This window comes from Microchirus variegatus (assembly GCF_963457635.1).
Source record: "Microchirus variegatus genome assembly, chromosome: 19".
Classification (NCBI taxonomy): Eukaryota; Metazoa; Chordata; class Actinopteri; order Pleuronectiformes; family Soleidae; genus Microchirus; species Microchirus variegatus.
Window position 1 is genome coordinate 19,525,802 of NC_139820.1, and position 17,195 is coordinate 19,542,996.

The following is a 17,195-nucleotide window of genomic DNA, read 5'->3' on the forward strand; positions in this document are numbered from 1 at the left end:
AGTTGATCATAATTGCCTTTGATGGTCACGTTGACTGTTGTTTTAGACCTTTGCTACAGTGCAGAGGGAGCTACTTCAATACACCACTTTATTAGGTACACATGTTAATCTGTTTAGCAGTTATATCTGATCAGCCAATCACATGGCAGCAACTCTAGTCTTAGACTTGATGATCACCCTCTTATTGTCATTTCTATTTTGACTGGGGTCGCAGCGCAACAAGTGATCCTGATGTAGAGAAACAACACCATCAACAGTTTAACATGTTTTAATTAAAAATGAGGAACAATCCAACACGACAAAACGCATGCATAAAACAAAGCACACAAACACTTCTACCATTAATTGAATAAAAACATGCATAAATCAACAAACAAACAAACAAATGTGGACAACACAAACAAACGTGTGAAACAGTGCTGCAGAGGAGGAACGAGAAGAGCTCATCTGTGGCTCAGAGCCGAGTGCTGTAGATCCTGTGCAGGACCTGCTGGGCTGCAGCCTGCTGAGCTTCCTCTAACAGGCTGCCCACGCTGGGGCCGGGCAGGATGGTGACCGCACCCGTGAAGGGCAGGGTTATCCCGGGGATGTGCACTTTGTAGGTGAAGTGGAGGAATCCATCTGGCCCAGTGTAGCTGTAGTGCATCTCATAGAGCGGCTGGCTGAGGCCCGTCATCTCACACAGCTTTTGCAGGAGCATCACATGGACAGGTGTGGACACTTCACGACCCTGGGACAAGGAGGAGGAGGTGGAGTAGCTGGGAGGGTGAGGGGGTGGAGGGGCAGTGGGTCCTCCCACTGCTCTGCAGGACGCTGGCAGGTTGAGAGGTTGAGAGGTCAGATGAGGAGGCGGGGCTTTGCGTTGGGGTGGAGTCAGAAAAAGGCACGGCCGCTTCATTGGTGACGCCTCCAGCAACAGCGGCTCGTCCACGCTCGGCTTCACCGTCAGCTGCCACTTGACGAAGACGTTCAGTGCAAACTGCTTCTTAAATTCTGGACACAGAGAGGAAACAGCTGCAATGATTTCTATAAAATATAGAATTTTTCTTGCAAATGTGTTATATTGTATATTTGAGATGTGTAACCTGCACAAATGTGTACACATTTTACATTAGGTTACCTTAGTCATAGTTTACACTGTTTTTAAATTACAGGTTAGTAATTATAGACCTGGTTTTCAGCAGAAACTTGCAAGTAGACATCTGCCATTATTATTTATTAATTTAATTTAGTTCCAGTGTCAACATTGAGTGAGAAGTAATTATAAATATCTTCTATACTGGTCTATAATGTCACAATCCCAGTATGCATCTGGGATCTCACCCACCTTCTGCTAGAATCTTCTTTGCCATGGAGGCAGCGTGGTGCGATGAGAAGGCCACTATAGCCGACACTCCATCGATACCAGGCCCCGCCTTCAGAGACACGCTGTCCACTTCCTCCACCATCGTGCGCACAACCTGGACAAGAACGCCAGAAATATGTTCAGTTTGATACAGTGGCCCTGAGTCAGGTCTGCAATTATACTGAGAACAGTGCCTTTACTTGGTAGTTAAGGGTGTAGGCTGTACCCATTTTACTCTGGTACTCTAAGGGAAGGCTGCCAAAGAATAGTTGGGACTGGAACCGTTCCACTCGATGGAAACTGGAACTCGATTTATTCCAGGACTGTTGGATTAGATCTCAGTGTTTGTTGTGTTCTGTACCTTCAGTAGCTCCTCTTGCTTGGTGTCAGCCGGCAGCTCGTTGATAGAGAGGTGTCTCTTCTCAGTGCTGTAGCGCACATTGATGCGCGAGCCCCGATCCAGCACGTGGCCGTTCAGCAGACGGATGGCTTCGCCGGCGATGCTCGAGGAGCTGTACTTGGCGTACGCAAAGCCGCGGTTCTCGCCGCTGAAGTTCATCATGAGCCTGAACTCCCACAGAGGACCCACGGAGCTGAAGAGGGGGATGAGCAGGTCCTCGTAGGCGTCGCGCGGGATATGGCTGATGAAAACCTCACAGCGAGCTCCTGGGCTGGGGCCGTCCCACCCTGACAGCAGAAGAGCGATGAGCGTGAATGTTACGAACAGTTGGACAGTTGAACAGTTGGACTTAATCCAGTATTCTATTCTTTTAATCATATTGTGCTGTTATGGCTGGGACTGTGTACTTACCTCACTCAAGTCAAGGCTTTGCTATTATATTATATTATAATTATAGCGTGCCTCTCATCTGGTACAGACAGATGGGCCTTTTTTTTCCCTGTGCTGTCGTCACAAAATCGTTTCTGTGGTTTTGTTCCAGTCATAAAATTCCCTACCCCAATCCCCTGTTTTTTTATTATAATCAATTAATCGGACAAATATTTTCTTGATTAAAGCGTCAGAAAATGTTTATCCGCGTTTCCAAAAATCGCAGAATGATGTTCTTAAACGTCTCGTTTTGTTCACTAGCCTAAATTAAAGTTTTGCAGTTGTCTCACCCAGTCCTAAATAATTGGTTCACCTGTGATCTATTCTCATTAGGACTTTGGTTTTATTTGTTCTTGTGAATTCAAAGATGACCTCAGTGTATGAGCTTGTGTAAATGTGTCGTTAGAACAGCAGCCTCTCTCACCCTCTGGTGGTCCTCCATATTTCCTCTGACCGTTTACTTGAATCAGTTTGATGTTGGTTTTTTTCAACCATTTTGCCAGTGCATGCACCCGCTCCAGGTTCAGCACCTGATGGAGAGACAAAGTGGGAACATCTCAGTCACAACCAGCAACAACACAGTGAGGCGCGCGCTTGGTCTGATTGGTCACAAACGTGGTGGGTTTCGTTACATTTTAGTGTGCCATACACTTATTAGGAGCAATTTAAGATTAGTGTAAAGTGTAAAAAGGAAAGAAAGGTAAGGATAGCTTTAAATGCTCCTGCTCCCCATTAAGTGTCCGGGTGACAGCGCTCTGCACTTTGGAGTTTTGCCTTTTTGTACCCTCTATTTTAAATTGAAATAAATCGGAATTTGGACATTTGTCAGTGAATCCCCACCCTGGTCTTCAGAGAACACTGAACCAGGGTCAGCTCGTCATCAAGCTCTGCAGAAGCCAGATAACGAGCTGCTCATCTGAATCAGGTGTGTCGGAGCAGGACAGTGTTCCCTGAAAGCTACGTTAAGAGATGCACCATCAACGTTCAATACAGAGACTTCATGCACTTTGTTCTCTTTGTTGTGAATAAATTAAAAAAATCCTGCACTTTTAACTTTTCACGGACGTAAGACGTACGCGTTTTTATTAACGTGCATGAAACGAAGCTGTAATTAATTCACTTGCGATGATATCAGGTCTTACAGATACTGCTTTAAATGAGTCATTACATTATGTGCACAAATTAGCTCATGTTTTTTCTTTCAATGTCACCTTTTCACACGAGTTAACGCTGGGAAACGTTTCCATATCTCTGATTTAAAAGCTGCAGGAACAACAAAGACATTCTATTTAGCACAGGTGTTCCTGATAACATTAACGACGGCTCTGTTCAGCTACATTTAACTAACTAAAATCCTCACTTTCACTTTGTTTTCACATTTTCTGCTGACCTGTCAAGATGTCTGCAATATAAAAGGCCAATTTTGAGAATCTTTGTTCTATTCACAGTCAATAATGACACTGATTTTCAATATTCTAAAGTGGAGGCAAAAGACAGAACTGGTACAGTTTGAATTCAGAATGTTTCCCTCCGAAGTTTACAAACACAATTCGCTTTTTCCGTTTAAAAACAACAACAAAAACAAAGTTTCTGACATTTATCATCGGTTCTTATCGGTCAATTGTCGACATCCCCGCATTATCGACATTTTTAAGACCATAATGAACACAATTTAAGACCCATTTCAAATCCATACTGGCAAAAAAGTACAAAAGACATGAAAAAATTGGAGACGCAAATCGCTACGCTAAGATACGCTAAGCTGTAACACACCGCGGCGCCAAACAGCACGCTAGCTGGCTAGTGGTGCTCAATAAATTCTCACCGCGCAGCACAGGGGGCCTACTTTAGTTCCGTGTTGTAGTTCTGTTATCGCATCCTCAAAAATAGAAACATTTCAAAGCGAGACTGAAGTTTATGCATGTTTTAAATAAAAGTCACGTTAATACATTTTTAAGAAAAACTTTCAAAACTGTATTTAAGACCTTTTATGAGATTTTAAGACATTTTAAGGCCTTAAATTCAAATTATTGGATTTAAGACTTTTTAAGTCACTCATGACATTGATTTTCAATATTCTAGAACTGGTACAGTTTGAATTCAGAATGTTTCCCTTCTAAGTTTACAAACACAATTCACTTTTTCTGTTTAAAAACAACAACAAAAACAAAGTTTCTGACATTTTTAACAACATTGAGGGAGTTACGAGTTAACAAACAAAATTAACTTTTTTTGTTTAAAAATATCTGTTCTTATCAGTCAATTATCGATATCCCCGCCTAAACAATGTAGTGCTTTAACTTTGAAGTTGTTTTTAACAACATTGAGGGAGTTACGAGTTAAAATTACACAGACATGGTGACCCCGAACAAACACAATTCACTTTTTTTGTTTAAAAATATTGGTTCTTATTGGTCAATTATCGATATCACCGCCTTGTTGACTTAATTTTTTAACAACATTGAGGAAGTTATGAGTTAAAATAACACACCGCGAACAAACACAATTCACATTTTTTGTTTAAAAATATCGGTTTCTTATCGGTCAATTATCGATATCCCCGCCGAAACAATGTAGTGCTTTAACTTTGAAGTTGTTTGTAACAACATTGAGGGAGTTACGAGTTAAAATAACCGCGAACAAACACAATAACACACAGCTCTTTGCACACGGCGCCACTAATGAGCAGAAACGCGCGAGACAAATGACGCAGCGCAGTCGCAGGTGCTGTTCGTAACACACACAGACACACACACACAAAAGCTACAAAAGGTACTTTTTACTCGTAATTCGCTAACTTTTGACACAGTTTGTGAGAAGTGAAACACTGACCTGATTCTCCATCACCTCCGCTGTGTTGTGTACCGTCGAGCTCTGCTGTCGCTGCTGCCGCTGCACCTGTGTGTGACTCTGCCCACTCCGTCCACGCTGTGCCAGCCCACATCCTCCACGACGACGTGGCCGTGGGGGTCACTGATTTGCCCGCGCTCTCAGTTCAAATCTGAGGAGGTTACATTTATATCCGGATTAAGTCAAAAATCTGATCCAAGAAACGTTTCTTCACAGAATTTAGAGACTTTTATAATAAAAAAAACAAACAAACATGTGTTTATTTGTACAATAATTAGTTAATATTAGCTGGAAAAAGATAACTAGCAATTAGGGATGTGAATCTTTGGGTGGCTCCCGATCAGAGGCGATTCTAGAGTCTGTAGGGGCCCTCGGCAAAGATTCCCAGGGGGCCCTTCCTTCCAACCAGTGTTCATCACCATTATGTTACAAATAATCACCAACGAAAAATGTATGACTTCAAAATAATTCTTTTTCAAAATGAATGAAATAACATGGAAAAACCTTGTAATTAAAAAGAATGTGAAAATATAAATGTAAAGAACAATAAAATACTGTAAATAGCTTCAAAAAACGATATAAACTTAGTAAAAAAAAACATTACACTGTAAAGAACATTAATTAACAATAATATACTGTATGACATGTGACATGTAATGTGTGGAATTGACCACATGGTGTCAGTGTTGAATCATCTCTGCAGTCTGCAAACAGACAAGCTGAGAGACAACTTTACTTCATGATGCTGATCATTAGGACACAGTTTGCGCAGAATAAATGTGAAAGAATAATAATGTTGTTTAACTATGACGTCATTGTGGTTAGTATTTTGAATTATTGGATGCAATGTTCATTATATATTATTAGAAAAGCATGTACATTTAAAAAAAAAAAATCATATTTCTAAAAAGATAAGAGCCATTTATACATTTGTTGACTTTTTGTTCATGTCTTAATGTTTACTATTACTGTACCAAGTTTATCCACTGGGGGGAGCTATTAAAGCAGGGAGCCAGATATTACAGTTTAAACTGTGTTCTCAGTGTGTGACTCAAAAGGGAAGCAGTGATGGATTAGTGTCAAACATACAGACGATGTCTGCGTCACATGTCAAAAAAGTTTATGACTTTTGTGCATTTATCACATTGAGCTGTTTTCTGATTTGCCTAATCTACGAATAACTAATGTCTAATCGTAAGTCTCAACTGGGGGTGACGTTACCCCCCAAGATCACCACGTTCCACTTGATAAATTGGAAAAAACATGTGGATTACATGGAGTTGGTGAGGTTGCTCTGAGTTTTGCCAAAGTAAAATGCTGCATTGTACAGTAGGGTGGTTAACAGAGAGGGGGAAACACACACTGACTGATTTTCAGCTGAGCTATTTGTTTTAGTCAGACACACTTTCATTCTCCCTCTCACATGCAGGTTTGCACACCTATGCTTTGAAGCACCCTGCATTGACTTCCATTCATTTTGACAGCTTCTCCATAACTAGTTAACGCCTAACCCTAACCTTTACCTAACCACAATTCATATCTTAGCCCTAAAATTGGCCAGATAGATAGATAGATAGATAGATAGATAGATAGATAGATAGATAGATAGATAGATAGATAGATAGATAGATAGATAGATAGATAGATAGATAGATAGATAGATAGATAGATAGACAGACGAACGGGCGGGCGGGCAGACGGATAGATAGATAGATAGATAGATAGATAGATAGATAGATAGATAGATAGATAGATAGATAGATAGATAGATAGATAGATAGATAGATAGATAGATAGATAGATAGATAGATAGATGGGTGAATGGGCGGGCGGGCAGATAGATAGATAGATAGATAGATAGATAGATAGATAGATAGATAGATAGATAGATAGATAGATAGATAGATAGATAGATAGATAGATAGATAGATAGATAGATAGATAGATAGATAGATAGATGGATGGATGGATGGATGGATGGATGGATGGAAGGACGGACGGACGGACGGACGGACGGACGGACGGACGGATCGGTGGGTGGGTGGATGGATGGATGGTCGGGCGGGCGGGCGGATAGATGGATGGATGGATGGATGGATGGATGGATGGATGGATGGACGGACGGACGGACGGACGGACGGACGGACGGACGGACGGATCGGTGGGTGGGTGGATGGATGGATGGTCGGGCGGATAGATAGATAGATAGATAGATAGATAGATAGATAGATAGATAGATAGATAGATAGATAGATAGATAGATAGATAGATAGATAGATAGATAGAATTGAAGGAAAACCTTCCATGAAAGCGCAGTCAGAGCAGCAGCTGAGTGAAGCTCAGTGTTAGTTCAGCCTGAAGCTGATCTTTTTGTTGGCTGACTGACTCCAGCTGTGTGCCGCATGCTTTACCATGACTGGCTTATTAAACATCCAATCACTATCATTATTATTCATGCAGGTGTAACACAGTGGAAATGATGACCCGGCTCTCCCTGCACCTCCCTCCTCCTCCTCATTAGATTCTTGCTCATGTGTGGAGGATCGGCTCTGTAATCAGGAGCCATATCCAGGCTTGGTGATACCCAGAGCTGAGTCTCCTCTGCTGCTGTGAAACCATATAATTATGTCCTTGACATAAACGTGTCTGCTTTCTTCTCTGTGTTTCCAGCAGGAGGACAGGTGAAGCCTGGACTCAGTTCAGTATGAGATATTATATTATTATAAGGCTTCTAATAAGAGGGTACACCCTGGACAGCTCACTCTATTATTTCACAAAACACTTCCACAACTAAAGAGACTTAAATGCCCAAGTACCCTGCCTGCACTCTCTTCTTCACCTCTGCCCATTGCTGTGGATGGTTGACACCGGGCATTTAAACTCTTCTCATCCTCACTGTACCACCTGTCTCACATTGGCCTCCTTTACACCTGGCATTAATGCATTTTCTGTGATCTGATTGCAGTCCCACATCCTTACTACTTGTAAGTACAGGTTTACATACACCCAAGAGACATTGAGGACAGACTGTTATCCATCCATCCATCCATTATCTACCACTTTATCCTCCACCAGAGGGTCGCGGGGGGTGCTGTGCCTATCTCAGCTGACATTGGGCAATAGGCTGGGTACACCCTGGACAGTTCACCAGTCCATCGCAGGGTCACATAGAGACAAACAACCATTCACTCTCCAATACTCTCACACCTACGGTCAATTTTAGAGTGACCAATTCACCTAATCCCCATATCGCATGTTTTTGGACTGTGGGAGGAAGTCGGAGAACCCGGAGAAAACCCACGCACACACGGGGAGAACATGCAAACTCCTTGCAGAAAGGCCCTTGTTCCGAAGTTGTCCCAAACGGGGCTCGAACCCAGGTCTTCTTGCTGCAAAGGCAAGATTGCTAACCAATAAACCAACCGTGGGCCCCAGATAGTTATCCAATCTGCCAAAACATTTTGGGAAGTGGCCGGAGACACTTTGGGACCACATTGAACAGAGGCGGAGTCTCTGATGCATCTCCAATCCATCCACAACAACTACTGAGCAGAAATACTTCATTGAGCTGCACCAGCTGGACACTTGAGAAGCCGGCAAGAACAACAACAACAACCATTTATTTGCAGACAACAGGGAAAGGGGAGATTGCAGACGATGACACTCCAAAGAGACAATTTGCACAAAGGTGTGTAGGCAAAACTGGACACATCGTATGAGGACGTAGCTAAGACCGTGATCGGATGGTGATCAGATCTTGATGTGGACATCTGAGACTCATGCTGATATCTCCAGTTGCTCTTCCACCCAACCCTTCTCGAGCCTGTCCTTTTCCTATTCTTCCTGAAAAAATGGGTCCCATATGGATTTGTCCGATGTTTTCCTACTTCAATCCCCGGCCCTCTTAGTATTCTTTCCAGGCTGCTACTAAGTGAGCATGGGCTTGATGTGGGCAGGTCCCATATGGTTTCAGTAAAATGGGCCCAACATGGGCTTCCTATGTGGGCAAACATTGAAAACACCATGGGCAAACCTGGTTGGGACACATATTGTCCACCTGGATATAACCCTTATGGGGCTCACATGGACATTCTGGCAGGTTTATACTCTCACACATACTTACACTGACGATACCCACATCGAAAGGAGCCAGCTGAGGTGGCTCGGGCATCTGTATCGGATGCCCCCTGGACGCCTCCCTCGGGAGGTGTTCCGGGCATGTCCCACCGGGAGGAGACCCAGAGGAAGACCCAGGACACCTTGACTAGCCAAGACTATGTCACTCGGCTGGCCTAGGAACGCCTTGGGGTCCCCCCGGAAGAGCTGGAGGAAGGTGTCCTGCGAGAGGGAGGTCTGGGCATCCCTTCTCAGACTTCTGCCCCCGCGACCCGGCCCCGGATAAGCGGAAGAAGATGGATGGATGGATGGATGGACATACTTACAGTACGTATCCGCCACTCCAGACTTCCTCATAGAGCACCACAGTCCCTCTCTTAGCACCCAATCATAAGCTTTCTCTCGATCCACAAAGACCCAGTACAGCCCTGGGAGTGTGAATGACTGAGGTCACTCGCTTCTCGGTGTGCCTTCCGTTTCCCAGTGACCATGTGAGGTGAGACGGGCTCCTGTGCTCTGAGACAGGAAGTCAGTCTCCCCCCGCTGTTCATGCAGCTCCCCGTCACATCTGCACATCAAGGCCCGGGCCGCTCTCCTGCCGCATGGCTGCAGCTGGTAAAACAGTCTGTCTGCTCATGTCCCACATGTTTTATTCAGGAACAACCGTCTGTGCTCCATGGTTTGTGTGCGTCTGAGCTTTTATTTTCCGTCTTGGTGAGAAAATATTGACAGCGCTGCTTATTTAGTTAGTGGTTCATGATGATTAGGACTCATTTACTCGATATATGAAATATGATTTATAGGAATTATGTAAGATTATTCATACATGTTTTCATACTTTGAGTTAATTGCACACTTCATTGAGTGACATTAAAGATTGGATTTGTTGGCTGACATATATGCATATAAATAAAGCACATTTTCTTGGGCCCACACAAAACGACTCTATTAAGCTGTAGTAGATATTTGAATTGCTATTTAAATTGAATTGAAGTGTACTTTTCAGTGCAATAGTAGCAGGTTCAGTGAGGAAGAGGAAGACGACATGGATGACAAAGATAGCAAATGCCAGCAGAAGAGAGAGAGTTGGGGCTATGCCAGCGTCCTTTCCCCAAAGTAGTGGTTTGGTTGTTCACATGAAAAGGGTTTTGAGGTTTTCCAATTCCCACTCTGGGAAAATAAAGTTTTATTACACTGTTAAATTCTGTTTCCATGTGGATAGAAAACTGATCATCTAAAAACCTTTAAAGCGTAAGATCAACTACTAAAACAACCAAATCACAATAAAGACCCATATCCAAAAATCATGCATATGTCAAAGAAGTGAAATACAAGTAAAATCAAGTGGTGACTTCTGCTGTGCAACATGAACGTTGAGCATTGATCGTCTGTATTTTGCACAGATCTTTACGTTAGAGAGAGATTCTTCACCACAGAGAAAGAAATAAACGTCTTTAGATTTGATGAAGATCGTGATCGCGTTTCGCGTGGCCTTGAAGAGAATTCATGCACACACGCGACAGAACGGCCCCCAGGGAGCGCTGCTCATGTGGCCGGTGTCGGTGTTAAGTTATGGTATGGAGCGTATTGAAATGGCAAACGCACATGCAGTAATCCATCTGTGTGTGTGTGTGTGATATTCAATAATCTCTGTTTTGATGACTAAGTCAATAATGTTCACTCCTGTTTCTTGCAGTTTATTTCTGAAACGATCTCCTTTTTTGAAATCAACTTCTGATTTACATAGTCGTTCATGCTTTTATCTCCCCACTGTCACGATCTCACCTGCACCTTCCTCACTATTTTTATTATTATTTGTGTTATTGTGTGGCTGCTGCTGTTTCTCCCCACTCTGACTCTGCAGGGGGCGTGGTTAATCTACTTCCTCCTTGACGCCGGTGATTGTCTACACCTGCGCGGCTCCGCCTCACCTGCTCCAGATGAGCAATCAACTGGGCTTAAAAGCGGAGCCTTTCCTCGTCACCGGCGTCAGATCGTTTTCTCACGTACATGGTAACAGACATGCTTTTCGCTCTCTCGCTGAAACTTACCTACTCTGGATATTCACCTGCCTGTCTTCGCTCCAGGTTGCCACGTCTCCTGCCGCTCCACAAACTCACTGGTTGTTTCCTGCTTCCCTACGCTCCTGGGATCCTCGTCTCTGAACTCGTGAGTTTGTTCCTCGCTGGAACACTGCCATCCTGTCGAGCCACCCCCGCAATAGCTGCAAGGACATTTTTCCTCCTGTCTCTCTGTCTATCCCCTATCGCTTCCTTATTTTTGGAAGTCGCTTTTTGTTGTTAGTTTTGTAAATAAATACTTTTTGTTTTGAAATATACTTACGTCTCCGTCTGCTTCCGGGTCCAACCGTTAACTAAATCCTGACACCCTCAATTTAAAAACAGCAGCTGCTCGCCTTATTATTCAGACGACGATGCGTGACCGCATCACCCCTGCACTTGTGCCCTACACTGGCTCCCTGTTAGATTTCCTATTGATTTTTAAATCTTATTGGTCACTATTAAGGCCTTAAACAGCCTCACCACACTTCCTCCATGATGTATTGACCTCATGTGGCCCTTCTACTCAAAATAAGCCAAATATTCTGAAATTGATTTGAAAATTAATTCCTTTTTTTTAATTTAAGAAAAATAATCTGCCAGGTTTGTGATCCCTGCTGCCTTGGGCCTCCATGTCCATTTTGCTTGGGGCCCCCAAATTCCTTGAAACGGCCCTGCAAATTGGTATCGTGTGATCTTATCGATGTTCCTTAAAATGAGGAGAAACAGGCCAAAAACTAGATGAAATTGGCCAAAATTTTATAAAGTCAATGGAAAATTAGTTTTCCTTTACTTTTTAGAAATTATACCAGTGGACCAAAACTGGCCCACCAGCATCACTAATTAAATTAAAACAACAACTTCAGAGCCTTTTATTCTGAAAAAGAAAAAGTCAAACACATGAGTAATAACATACTGAACTGCATCTGTACCTGTCCCACATTTCAGACATTAATATTGTTGATTTACAATATATTGTTTTATAATTTTGTGCTTCACTACAGACGTGTTATATTTAGCTGTTTTGATCACAGACAAAAGGACAGCGATGCCTTTTTTTTCCTTATCAGCCTGATCTTTCTACTTTGCTAAATTCCACATTCATAAATGCAAATCCTCAAACAAGAAACCACAGTTCCTGCTGCTCGGGACAGAATTGGAGCAGCGCATTTCAATAATTACCCCTGTACATACCTAAAACGCAGCAAAGCAGCTCAAATTAAGTCGGTTTTAAAACAAAACCAAAAAGGTCTGTGGCAAATTCAGTCAACGTATGTCTTAAATGTGCAATTTTTGTACAATTTTTTGTGCATGACAGGGAAGATAGCCAATACTGCAGGGTGGCACCTAGGGTGGTGAAACAGTATTGCGCAACAAATGAAAGATGGGACCCCCCCGATTATTAATGGAAATTGGTACACTGGCTAAAACTGTATTTTTTCTCTGGCATGTCTGCAGGAAGTCACACTGGGGGCGTGGTTAAATCATTTTTTGTGACATACTTGTTTTAGACTTGTCTGCCTTTTATACCTACATGTCAAGAGCTGCTGGACAATGTGAATTTCCCCCATGGCGGATCAATAAAGTATTTAACTATCTCTATCTATGTGTTTGGAAACCTGGAGTGTAAGTTGCTTCCCATGTTGTCAGTGTTGTCAGGTTTGGTGATCTCATTGCATTGCTTTCCAGAACTTGGATTTTCTGCTTCAGCTTCACTTTAACCAGACCAGACCTTTCTGTTTGCAGGAAGTGGGACAAGATGGTGACAGGGGCCATTGCATCCATCATCGGAGCTGTGATGCTGATGAATTTAACTGTGCCAATCTCTTTTTCTTCAGGCCTATTTGCCTTGGGGTCTTTGCTTACTTCCTGGTACACTTCTGTGAAATATGAGAGGAAACTGTCATTGGTCATGTGCACACTTTGTAATATTGTGTAAGGGCTAATGATAGTCAATGGAGAGGTAGGCATCACCGGTAGATGAAGAAGCAGAAGCTATAACAGAGTGCAGCAGGCTTCAGTGTCTTTTTGGGTAGCATTATAGATTTTGGTGACACTGCACAGAGACAAGTACGTTTCCGCTCTGGCCTCCGGGTGGAGGCGATGCCACCTGACATGTGTGTTATGTGTAGAGCGTACAAATGGTATTTATGGCGAATTGCATTGTAAACTTGAAATCTTGAAATGTAAACCAGCTGGAAAATAAGATTGCGTACCTCAGGGTTTGCTGAAAGGCTACGATCTAACTATAACCTACAGTCATTAATTGCAAGGCTACGAATAGCCTAAAACTAAAGCTAATTTTCAATCAGCTTACCATATGTCGGGTGGACATTTCAAGCAACCAAAATATATGTTTTTTAAGTTTTGCAATGACCCGTTAAAAAGGAACGTCACATTGTTACAAAGCTACAGTTGTGGTCTTGCTTTTATTCCAGGCGTGATGTTTAAATATAGGTAATGTGATCCTGCGTAATCACAAAACCAGAACCAGAATCCAGATATTTGAGGATCGTGAGTAATTCAAGTTTTTCACGTTCAGCTTTCGTGAAACTCGCTGATTTTCGTGAAATTGCTGTCTGAGACAAAAGCAAAACTTGGCTGCATGCGGTGCAGATTATGAACTCCCCGTGACATTGGCTTCACACCAGAGAACGTTCTCTCTCTTTGAGCAGTCAACTAAAGAGATCAGCTCATCTGATGCATCTGCTATTCCCTTAATTGCGGCACTAAAACGTCTTCTACACAAAGGTTGAGACGGACCTCTCCAGTCTTAAGAGTCTGTCAACACATTTTACTATCTCTAAGATCTATTCGGATCTGTACTTGATCCTTATTCATTATTTGGGGATAAAGCAGCGCTTGATCCAGGCTGTGTTTGATACGGAGAGCTCGCTAGGAGACGGAAAATAAAGGCTTGTCTGTCTGCACCAGATTAGGGGCATGCATCCTCATTGTCTGGTATGTTTGATGAGATCCTCCTAAATATTTTCATAGAATCATAGCTGATGAATATTAATCTCCGATTGTACACACAGTCACAGCCATAACAAGAATATTAAAACAATGGTTACTGCCAACATGTTTCATTTCGGTGCATCCCTAATGTGAAACGATTTTTGGGGATTTTATTTTAAGATTATGTCTGTAGGATGTCGCCCACTTACGGCATGAGATGAGAAGCGAGAACAGCCAGAGAGTGAGGGAGGACAGCGACAGTGGTTTGAGAAGTGATGGAGAGGAGCTTAGATGGAAAGATAGACAAGAAGAAGGAAAAGGGGGGGGAGGAGGGAGAGGGCAAGGTTTGTCAGGGAGGATATTGAGTTGGGAATACAGTGTTTCCTCCTGTCACGTCTGTCTTGTTGTTGTTGTGTTCCCAGCAGAGGAGTTTATCTGAAGTATCAGGGCTCTAAGTGAATTAGTGTAGCCTATCTCCACACAGCAGATAAGCAGCCCAGGCCACTTTTAGGACAATCAGATGTGCATCAAGGTCTCAGGGCATTTTTATTGACCAGCCGAGGCTCCCCATGGAGTTAATACAGAGGTTAAATCTACGCGACTGCGCGTGTGTCATTTAATTCCTGTTCTTTTCATGTTGCTAAGTTACTCTGCCACAGGTTCACATCAACACATGTAGTTGTGGTTTCCTTCTGTGACCAGTCATGCAAATGTGACGTCAATGTGACAATGTCACAAGGTTTATTTCCATCCAGTGTTGCATTAATCGTTCACCAAGATCTTGTATTGATGATGGAGAGTCGGACCACGGTGCAAAGACTTCTCCAGCACATCCCAAAGTCTCAATGGGGTTAAGGTCTGGTCTCATGCTCCCTGAACCACTCTTTCACAGTTTGAGCCTGATGAATCCTGGCATTATCATCTTGGAATATCTTCGTACCATCAGGGAAGAAAAAATCCAATCCATCCAATTCAGTATATTCAGGTAGTCAGCTGACCTGACCAACTGCAGCAACACCAGATCATAGCACTGCCTCCACAGGCAGCTAGGGTCCAAATCCCATGAAAAGTTTCTGGAAATTTGCTGGATATTTTCCACCCAATGTATTCATAATTCATTATTTGTGTGCATTCAAGAGACAAAGCAATTTCCAAAGCCTCTGTAGTTTCTCTTTTAGCATTATTTCTAATATTAGTATGTGATGATGCTAATAGCCAATGTGTGCTTCTTTTAGCGATAAATTTAACCATATATTTTGCATTACTAATCCAAACAACGTCAAACGTGGCACACACCTGTCCAGTTTGAAAATCAATCGGACCATCGGTTTGAGAGGGGAAGTAGGGCTAGACCAAAACTCATATCTCGCAATTTTTTGTACGATATTATAACACCAAAATTCTGATTGGTCGACTTTTTGGCCATGTTCATTTCATACAGTCTATGGTTAATTTCATCAAGAGGATGTTTTCACAGCACCGGTAACAACGTGTCTTCAGAGAACACACCCCTTGTTTTCACTATTTTGGATTAGCCCAACCCACTAGAGACAATTAATATTATTTTTTTCTTAAAGTGGACTTGCCTTGTGTGTTTAAGAGTAAAAGTTTGAAGTTAATAGTCTATTTGTGTGGGTTAGGGTTAATGTAAATATTCCTCAGTTCTTGTGCTGGTATCAATATTTGACATAGTATATTTTGGGAAATCATGGGCTACAATATTGTGCAGATGCACGTGAAGCAAAATGCTGTATGTAGAGTTGTTTTTGTTAGAATGATGGACTGCAGCGACACCAGGGTTCACACACATGGAGGTTATTCTGAGTTACTGATCTTTGGAGCTCATCATATATATAGTTATGGTTCATTTGCCCAGACTCTGAGTCAATACTAGAATAGGATTTATTAAAATCTGACATTGTGCAAGTGGAAGTAATGAAACTCATATTGATGGACGTCTCCACAGGACCTTATACGTCTCCTGTAAATCCTGGGGTTTTCAGTGAAACTGAAATAGTCCAGAAAAAACCTGTTCCCCGTTGTATACTGCTGTATACCTGTTTGAGCAGTCACAGTGTTGCTGGGGCTAAATATGTCTTCTAAATCTTTTTATCCGAGGCTTTTTAAAGTGGAGCTCCCTGTATCCAGTGACATTGACAGTTATTTTGTGACTTTGGTGTTTGGAGGACTTTGTTCAGTTTTTGCTAAGTGACGCAACAAAACGTCCAAAGTAGCAGTGGAAAGAAAGAAAGAAACTTGACATAGCATAGATTTTGTGTATGTTGTCCTCAGCCACTGCCATGTTTTACAGAGTTCACACTATTTATTCTCCAGTCTCCTGTATAAGCGCAACCCTGAACTAAAAACCTTAGGTAATGACTGAAACCACAACTTTATTGTGGCTTTTGTGTATTTGCAAAGAAACAGCTGAGCTGGTCATGGATCGTTTCCTTCTTGTTTGAATCTCTGGACTCTGGGCATGCTTTTATAAACAGGAAGTTGGTTGCTTAGTTGTGGAAACTACTAATGAGAATCAACTGTGGTAAAAGGAGAGTCAGGCCTTTTTGTTTTTTTTTCTCACTGTCTACTGCTCTACATGAGCATCACAGGGGGTTGGAGTCAATCCCAGCTGACACAGGGTGAAAGGTGGTGTACACGGGGTCGTACCTATGTTCCCCGGGTCCTATGTTCCCCGATCGGGGAGCATTGGACCTTTTTTTAAAAAAAGGGTCCTATGTTCCCCACTTTGTGGAAGCCTGGGTGTGGAGCTCCAGGGTAAAGTGTTAGGGTTATGGTTAGGGTAAGGGTTAGGGTAAGGGGTAGGGTCCTATGTTCCCCGGGTCCTTTTGGGTGAACAGCGGGGGAACATAGAACCCTTTTTTAGAGAAAGGGTCCTATGTTCCCCGGTCTCAAACAAAGCGGGGAACATAGGACCCTTTGGGTGAACAGCGGGGAACATAGGACCCTTTTTTAGAGAAAGGGCTCTATGTTCTCCGGTCACATACAAAGCGGGGAACATAGGACCCGGGGAACATAG

The 17,195-nt window shown here is 42.7% G+C and overlaps 1 protein-coding gene across 1 annotated transcript; it reads right to left on the minus strand.

Annotated features, from left to right (window-relative positions):
• Positions 1-454: 454 nt before the first annotated feature.
• Positions 455-13,114, minus strand: dnd1 (DND microRNA-mediated repression inhibitor 1; the record flags this gene model as incomplete). Its single annotated transcript, XM_083906096.1, has 5 exons — positions 455-993; positions 1,328-1,460; positions 1,707-2,032; positions 2,599-2,704; positions 12,893-13,114. 5 exons carry the CDS (start codon positions 13,112-13,114, stop codon positions 455-457), a joined length of 1,326 nt encoding a protein of 441 aa, XP_083762222.1.
• Positions 13,115-17,195: the final 4,081 nt, after the last annotated feature.